Source organism: Scylla paramamosain, chromosome 4 (genome assembly GCF_035594125.1).
Source record: "Scylla paramamosain isolate STU-SP2022 chromosome 4, ASM3559412v1, whole genome shotgun sequence".
Lineage (NCBI taxonomy): Eukaryota > Metazoa > Arthropoda > Malacostraca > Decapoda > Portunidae > Scylla > Scylla paramamosain.
Genome location: NC_087154.1, coordinates 18,565,297 through 18,574,526, shown reverse-complemented (window position 1 = coordinate 18,574,526; position 9,230 = coordinate 18,565,297). Strand labels below are relative to the sequence as shown.

The 9,230-nt window shown below is 39.2% G+C and overlaps 1 protein-coding gene across 4 annotated transcripts in view; it reads left to right on the top strand.

Moving 5' to 3' along the window:
- The window catches only part of LOC135099789 (clusterin-associated protein 1-like), a 193,399-nt gene extending 184,406 nt beyond the window's left edge, over positions 1–8,993 (top strand). For 3 of the 4 annotated variants that reach the window (XM_064002304.1, XM_064002305.1, XM_064002303.1), the window contains one exon: positions 7,604–8,993. In XM_064002304.1, the coding sequence (XP_063858374.1) occupies positions 7,604–7,923 (320 nt within the window). In that variant the 3' untranslated portion in view covers positions 7,924–8,993. The remainder of the gene's footprint in view (positions 1–7,603) is intronic. The other variant, XR_010268380.1, reaches the window with a different exon arrangement.
- Positions 8,994–9,230: the final 237 nt, after the last annotated feature.

The following is a 9,230-nucleotide window of genomic DNA, read 5'->3' as shown; positions in this document are numbered from 1 at the left end:
GTGATTGTGTTGACCAGTACCCTCACCAGATCATTTGCTCACTGACATTAAATACAACACAGTCCACACCTAAACACCTGCTGGGCTGAAACCTCAGATATATTAATGAGTTGACACTAGTGCTAATGTGGCCACTCACCCTACCCCCTGACTTTGATCCAGAGTCACGTCATGTGTTGAGCTCTCACATTCTCTCTTAACACACACACACACACACACACACACACACACTGTTTTGTAATATATATATATGTATATATATATATATATATATATATATATATATATATATATATATATATATATATATATATATATATATATATATATATATATATATATATATATATATATATATATATATATATATATATATATATATATATATATATATATATATATATATATATATATATATATATATATATATATATATATATATATATATATATATATATATATATATATATATATATATATATATATATATATATATATATATATATATATATATATATATATATATATATATATATATATATACTGTTATGGCCTAGGTTCAGCTCGCTCAATAGTTGCCACTACACTTAGGTCAGCTTTCCCTAGACTAACTTCCTCTAGTCTAGTGTGGGCATAAACACGATGAATCCAAATCCTTCATGGTCATCCCAACTATCAAAACTGAGATTGCCACTCATTCTAAACCCCCAGCTGAGGAGGTAATATAATAAGTGGAAAACAAATTCCTACTTGCTGAGAAAGAATTGCAAACCATGTGCTAGGTGAGCACAGCTAAGACAAAGGACACACAAGGATGAATCTTATATTCTGTGGACAACCTTCCAGGTAATGGGCCAAACCCACGCCCAACAGAATATTATATTCTCCTGCATGTAAATCACTATGTAACATGATTTTTGTCTTTGACAAGGAAATGTTATTTTCCAACTCTTTTCATTGCAAAACAGTTATTCCTGTCAAACTTTGCTTTTGTGGCTTTTAGAATGATTTTTTGCCCCAAAATTTCACCATTTTTTCAGGTGCTGTCACAGAGAACTTCTTTGCTTTTGTATTGATGAATTGACAAGATATGTAACAGAATGCACCTGGAGAATTATTGCAGCCTCTTGATGCCATTTCACCTCTTGTGATGTGTCTTCTCAGGCAACTAAAGCAGAACTGATTGGTGGTCTGCAAGCCCCTACTTTTATATTGTCAAGCAGTACTCTAAAATATTCATAATCTTTCTAGAATGTGTTCCAGAATGTTCTCAATCTTTCTAGAATATTCTTGAACCTAGTTTAAAATATTCTTAACTATTCTGGAAAATTCTTGTAGATTCTAGAAAATTCTTGATATTTCTACATATTTCTATTATATTCTAGAAAGTTGTAGAATATCCTGGAAATGTTTACATTGAATAGAATGTTCTAAAATGTTCAAGAAACTTATAAAAGTGTCTGGTAGAACATTCAGGAAGATTTGAGAAGATTTCTGAAATGTAAGCAGATTTTTTTTAAATATGAGAAATTTCTTGCTAGATCTGGTCAGTTCAAGAATGATCTTATTAAAATTAAAAATCTTTAGAACACTTTATATTCTTTCTTTCATTGCTTCAACTTATTTGCACCATTTCAATTAGATAAGCAATTGAGGTTTTGCAAGGGTCTTTACCTGAATTGAAAACCAATAGTAACTCATACTGTAATGAAATAAGGCAAAAATGTAAATTCATTGTTCTGACCACAAAAACAAAGTTTTAGGATCAAAATAACTTTTTTTTCTATTTTGTTTGGGGCCAAGGACAAGACAAAACTGAAATTTTGTTACATAATGATATGTAATCTCGTGGAGGAATACAGGCAGCCACACACTTGCAGAATTATGAGATCCTCTGGCCTCAGAACTCCCAGCAGGAAGTTCTGAATGCCAGTTGCATTTAATGGTACAAAAACACTAATGACACAAGTACACCACAGCCAACAGGGCCTGAGATGGTGAGAAAACCTCACCCAGGCTCCCAGAATGATGGAGAGGGTAAGACCATAGTCCACCACAATTCAATTGGCACCCCACTCAGCCAAGCCCATGACTGGTGCTTATCCTACTTAGCAAAGGCAGGGGCATACTGCCACTAACACACAGGCAGTACTTATTAGTAATAGCCTTCTAAATTATCCCCACGATCCATATGCTGGTGTTTCGTCACTCAACCAAGCTATGTATATTCTATCACAACAGTCATTGTGGCTTAACTGACAAAGGAGACAGCATCACCCGTGCTCAGAAGTGTGGCAGTTGAGTCGCATGGCAAAGGGGAGGGGGTGTAATGGGGAAGGGATGAAGGAGTGGCAGGCAGCTAGCCACGCATTCGCCACCCTCACACACACTTGCTCTAAAAAGACTGTAGGCTTGTAAAAATTATAGTTCACTGGGCTGGGTGAAATTTAAGGAGTCTATGGGGAGGCCAACCTCTCTGTTATATAATATATCAAGCTTAACATGAGAGGACAAAAGGAAGTTGACAAAATTAATATGGGAAGAAGACTAGGTTGCTGTGTTGGTTTTTAAAGTAAATTGGGGAGGCTGGGCAGGCACTTATTGTGCCTCAGGCATCTTCTGTCTTCCTCTCACTCTCTCTCTCTCCTCCTCTCTTTCAATCTTTTTTCTTGTTCTTTTCACTCTCTCCCCTGCACCACTCATAACATATATATATGTATATATATATATATATATATATATATATATATATATATATATATATATATATATATATATATATATATATATATATATATATATATATATATATATATATATATATATATATATATGCTTGTTTAGGTAGGAAGTATATTATCTTCTATGCATATGAAGTTAAATGCAAGAGCTACCTTGGCATTGTTTAGTTTTTGGCTATTTTTTTTTTTCTATTTGTCTAAAGAGATTTTTTTTGTACTGTGGCTATTGCTCTGAGGAACTGTCCAAAAGTGGATTCTGTGATGTTTCAACCATGCTCTGAGGTCATCTTCAGATGTACTGACTGTGTCATGTTGCTCCACAGCTTATATTAAGAACAGGTGACTTGGGCTGTGTTAGGCTTATTCTGCACCCTCTCCTATTGGTCATTGTGGCATGCTGGTAGTTGTTGTTTTCTTGATAGTAGGAAGCACTTGAAGGTCTTTTGTTTGGCAATTCATGGAAGGTTTGTTTTCTGCTATGTAGACTGCCTTTAGTAGTGTAAGTCCACATTTATTTTCTTCTCTGTTGAGCACAACTCTATCTACCACAAAGTCTTGGCGGATGGGCGTGGTCTGGTGGTATTTGTTGAAATATTCATGGATGGCCCTGGTTTTTATGTGGCACATCAGTTGTTTTGACAATGAAGTACTCATCATCCTGATATATGAATAAGGTCTACAACCCACATAGTTTCATTTATGTTCGTATATGACATGATCTTGTGTAATTGAGTTCCGTGATGTTTCTTTGTTCTTGATCAGAAGTTGTAATATTGTCTTTGATTCATTGTAGATTATGAATTGGATGGCATTGTCTGGGTCAGTAAGAAGGAAATAACCACAGGAAGATGGTCACTTTCCATTTAAGAGCCAGTTGTGACAGTGGTATGGAGTAGGGGGCCATTCCCCAGACATAGGTCCAAGGTAGAGGAGTTTCCTGAAACTGGATAAATCCTGGTAGGAAGATTGGGAGGAGTAATGAGAGAGAAAGAAGCACTGTCTGCCAGAAAGTCCAAGAGGGAGCAACCCAAACAGTTCCTCTGGCTCCTGGGGAGGGCTGTGGTGGGCATTAAAATTGCTCACTATTAGCGTTGGGGAGGAAAGATGTGAAAAAAGAATTGAAGCTCCTGAAGGGTGATATCCAAACACTGATTATATATAAAAAAATCTAAAGAGGCCTTGAATCAAAGGTGACAGTCACTCCCAGGTGCTCCAATCCATCTCTGGAGGTGGAGTGAGAGGGCTAGAAGGAAGGGTCTGGTGGACCAGCAGCAGCAGGCTGCCTTCTGCCTCACCATCCCCCCCTGTCCACCCTATAGGAAGCATAGCTGGAGAAGGAGGGAGAGAATGCATCGGTGAGCCATGTCTCACAGATGCCAACAACTAGAGGTGAATAGGAAGAGAGCATGGTTTTTAAGATTGGAGGTTTCTGGTTCAGGGACCAGATGTTCCAGAGCATGAAGTGAGAGGGAGGTGAAGAAGTTGCTGCATGAGTGACATGAGGAAGGTCAGGAAGTCTGGCAGACACTTCAGAAGGCTTTCTCTGAGGCTGGTACCTGAAAGAAGATTAATAAAGGTCAGTGCAATAGATGCAATTCCCCTAATGAAGGCAGAAAGGGAAAGGCCCAAAGCATGTTGGGCCTGGGAGGGACCTGCAGGTCCAAGCAATGCACTACCGAGCATGAGTAGGAGCTGCTGGCCTGTGGGTTGCATGGGAGAGAGCTGATACAGAGAAGATACAGGCTGGGGTGCGGGATGAGGTGGCATAGGGACAGAAAGGCAAGGTAAGGGTAGGGATAGCTCCTGCAGAGAAGCAATCCCTTTTGTTTTTTTTTCTTGCTGGGTGTTTAGGGCAGGATGAGGAGAGGGTTTATTTTTTTAGTTTTAGGAGAGTAGTGTCTTCTTTGGGGTCTTGAAGTCTGTGGGGGACAGGTTGTGGATGGGCAGTCTGGATGATTGTAATTTCTGGACTCAGAGGTTTTTTTATGGGACTGTTGGAGGAGCTGTTGTTGGGGAAGAGGCTTGAGCAGTGGCAGGGCATGATGTTTTAGATGCTTTAGGGCAGAAAGCCCCAGGTTTAATGGCCCTTAATCTTGCTTTGATGTCTGTGAGGGAACAATTAGCCTCATGCTGCAGCTGCTGGATCTGAGCTGCCTGGTGGTTGGCTGGGAACTGCCTGGAAGTGGGGCAGTGGGTGCCTCCACAAAGAAGGCAGACTCTGTGCAGCCATCAGCATTGTGAAAGCCATTACAGTTCAAACAGCGAGTTTTCCTTTTGTAGGAAATGTTGCCATGGCCAAACAGAAGGCAACTAATACACCAAGGGACAGGGAGGGTGTATAGTCTCACCCAGTAGGAGGCTGAGTGTAATGTGACCCTTTCAGGAAGAGAGCCCTAAATTTGATACATATGGCCATGTTGGCCACTGTTTTTCCATCCCTAACAAAATGAGGGAGATGGAAGGCCTCCACTACTTGGGTTGGGTGTCTGTCCAGAACAATCAGTTTGTCTAGTATGTCGTGGTTAGTTAGGTCAAGAGAGACAGGGAAGATTCTCCCAAAGGTGTAAGTTAGGTCACTGTCCATGGTTATCCAGCACTTCATAGACTACTCCCCCAATTTGGTCACTGACTCCAGGGGCTGGGCCAGATTACTGAGATTGGCCACCTCAAATTTAATGCCTGATCTTTCTCCAGTGATGGTTAAGGTTTTCTTTATTATTTTCTTTGCAAAAAATAGAGGCATATAAGGCTTTAGCCCTCTTGTCTGGGTGAATGAAGCACTGGTAACCCTCCAGGGATCTTATGAGCACAAGCTGTTGGCCAGTTGGCTTGTGGGTCCAAGGGTGGGGAGAGGACACAGCTCCAGCACGGGGTGAAGGGCGGGCAAGCATCTATGGAGGCATAGGAGAAAGATGTGCACTGTTTGCTGGATTTAGCCAGCAGAGGCAAGACCCCACCAGTAGACAGCGATGGAGAATGGGTCCTCTTGAAGGCAGCTGAGAAGCAGTCCATTCTCTTGATGGTGCAGGTGGCGGGAGTAGCCAGTTGCCCACTGTCCTCATCCAGTATGATTTGTTGTCTAAATCCTGGCATGGCAGAATACCACTATTGCAGTTGTCATAGTTATGGTGGGCAAAACCATTCACATGTGTCACCAGCATGTCACTGCTCCACCACACCAAGGATGAGAGACTATAAGGATAGTCCACTAAGTACTTGTTTTTCCCAACTGTGCATTGTGCCATGCATCCATGGTGTCACATCTGTAAACAAAAACGTCACTGGAGACCGCGCCAACTTAGCCTTCAGAAAACTCAAGTACACCAAGGGTGCATTCAGTAGCATGACTCAAGCAGCCTGGATGCAACTGAACAGTTTTGGGTACCTCTTGGGATACTGTAAATAAACCATCAATTCATGGAAACAGCCACATTATATCCAACTCTATAGCAGTAAACATGTTGCTGACACTTATTCTTTTAGTGATTTGTATTATGGAACACTTGCTGTCCTCAGCAATGAGATTCTAGTTGAAGATCTGTTACTATTATCATAAATTACCCATCCCATTTCCCTTATTTCCATTCTTATATATACTTAAGACTTAGTACTTTACTTATCAATGCATGTCATTCTATGTATATGAAGAGTATTGTAGACCTCTGTAATAAATGAGTAAGTAGTACCAATATAAGTTTGGTTATACAGCAATTTTTGCTTTGTGTCGTCATCACAGCACAGAGCACACCAACTCCTCACTTTGGGTAACCCATGTCACTCGAGCAGGTGACCCGAGTTGCACAAAGAGAGCGCTCAGTTGAGTTGAGTGACCCAGGTCTCCCAAGTTGCCTAACTGAACACATCCCATGATCTTCCAGAAAACTGGACAACTCACCAGAATCTAAAAAGTTAATTTAACTGCTATCATTGCCTTCAGGGCACTAAAGGGTGTAGCACTACAGCCTGTATGGCCCTATCAAATCCCCGACAAGAAGAACAACAACTGGGGACCTTGTACAGTGTCGGGTGCAAGTGTCCAACTGTGCAGAAGTGTACCTTCTGCTCTACACCTCTCTGTTATCTTTGCTCAAGCTCATATATGAAAGGGTCTATAGGACTGACATCCCAATCAGAGCAAGCATGATCAATTGTCATTATGAGTGTATATAATGCATCATCAGTAGTCTTATAATATATTACTGTATTTGCTGGTGCATTAGATGCACTTTTCTTGAAAAAATATCTAATAATTAACCAGCATCTAATGTGGTTGTAGCACAGATACCTAGGCCTGTAAGCCCATGGTTATAGCTGTGGAGTTGAGACAGTAGCACACTACCCACAAATATTGCTACTAATAATAAAATTCTCTCTCTCTCTCTCTCTCTCTCTCTCTCTCTCTCTCTCTCTCTCTCTCTCTCTCTCTCTCTCTCTCTCTCTCTCTCTCTCTCTCTCTCTCTCTCTCTCCCTCCCTCATTTCTAAAGGAGCAAAATTCCCTGCATAGCAGTTTATATATATATATATATATATATATATATATATATATATATATATATATATATATATATATATATATATATATATATATATATATATATATATATTTTTTTTTTTTTTTTAATCCTGCCTGTACCCTTGCAGACAGAGACTGATCATCAAAGATGTCAAAATGAAAGAATAGTTCACATTCACGTAAGGCAAAAAAAAACTTTTGTGAATTCTTGGGCCACTCTCCTGAACATCTTCCATGTGTGAAATATTCCTCTTGTATCTTTCCTTGGTAACTTAACTCTTAAATACTAACCATCCCTTATTAGTAAGAGCAGTTCCTTTACCTGTCTAACTCACATTTTACCCGCAGGAGATAGGCGCGTCTTCGGTAACATGACCGGAGGTGATCTAGACTCAGAATCTCTTGACTCTGACACTGACCTTAACCTGGATGGGGTTGGTGATTCTGACCTGGATGCTGCTGACCTGGATTTAGGTGGAGTTCAGGAGGCTGGAGGGACAGGGCCTGCTGGTGGAGGTCTAGGGGCAGCTGGTGGGACTCTAGGAGCTTCAGGAGCAGCTCCTGGAGGAAGTATGACAGTGGCCATGGCTAATGGGGGTACCAAACTGAAGGGATCAAGAATGAGGGCAGCTGCTGCACCTCCTCCTGATGATGATGATGACTTCTAGTAATGGAAAGGATGAAAGAAAAAAAAATAAGGATAGCTGATGATAAAGTAATTGCCTCACCTGCCAGCCTCCAGCTTTCTTAGGCTTGTAATAGATGCATCAAGAGTTCCAAACACACACACACAAATAATATGACAGATAAATGCATAATTAAGTGAATAGATTGGAAATGTAGTGTGATCCCATGTTATGTTCTCATTTGTTCATCAGAATTGATTACATTTAAATTAATTAAACATCATGCTACATTCTTACATCAGTCTCCTAATGTGGATGAGTGTAAGCCCTCTGAACTCATGTACATTTCTATGGTGAAAGCATGTCCAGAAGAAACATATCTTCTAGCAAGGGTAAAGGAACATAACATTGATAAAAATTTATTTAGCCAATTAAATGGTACTCATATAACTTTTTAGCCAAGCAATTAGTGTTGTTCTCACAGCCTGTAAGTATGAATTTGATCCAAGTTTAAACATTAGGATCAACTCTTTACTGATTAATTTATGATGGTTTTGTAGCATGTGCACACAATTACACTACATGCACCTACATGCACAAATTTCACATGTTTTTTTTTGCACATCCCATTTTCTTTTACACACCATACTCCTTCAACACATACTCTTATATATAATTTTCTCTCCATTATACATCCATACATTCTTCACCACACAACACATACTCGTACACAATCACATTAACATCTTATTACAATTAATATTTACTTGTATATGTCTGTTGTTTTCCTCACAGTGTATATTTTCAAATGCATTATTATATAAGGTTTTGTGATGTTTATTTTTAAATGTTAATACAGGGGAACCTCAACTTATGAGTTTAATTCATTCTGTGACGGAGTGCGTACTTCAATTTTCTCATACATCAAATCAGTTTTCCCCACTGAAATTAACTGAAATGCCATTAATCCATTCCAGCCCCCCAAAGACATCCCAATTATTTTTGTTATATGTTTTAGATAAGAAAAAGATATTTATAAATAACAAATATTGTATAAAAACATGATAAAACATCACAAAAAGGAATGTAAAGAAATAAACTTGTTTTATAAAGTGTATTTATCTTGGAGATCAGACAACTTGGGCTAACAGAAGATGTTGGTGGAGGTGGAAGGTGGAGGAGGTAGGCGGAGGAGGTGGGAGGAGTTTGTTTCATTTCATGTTTTTTCAGTCACTTTCATTTGCCGTAAACTCTATGGCTTAATCACTTAACTTAATCATTACACTCTTATTGGTGAACTTAATTACTACAATTTTTTTTTTTCACTTTTTTTTTTCTCCACTGCTTTT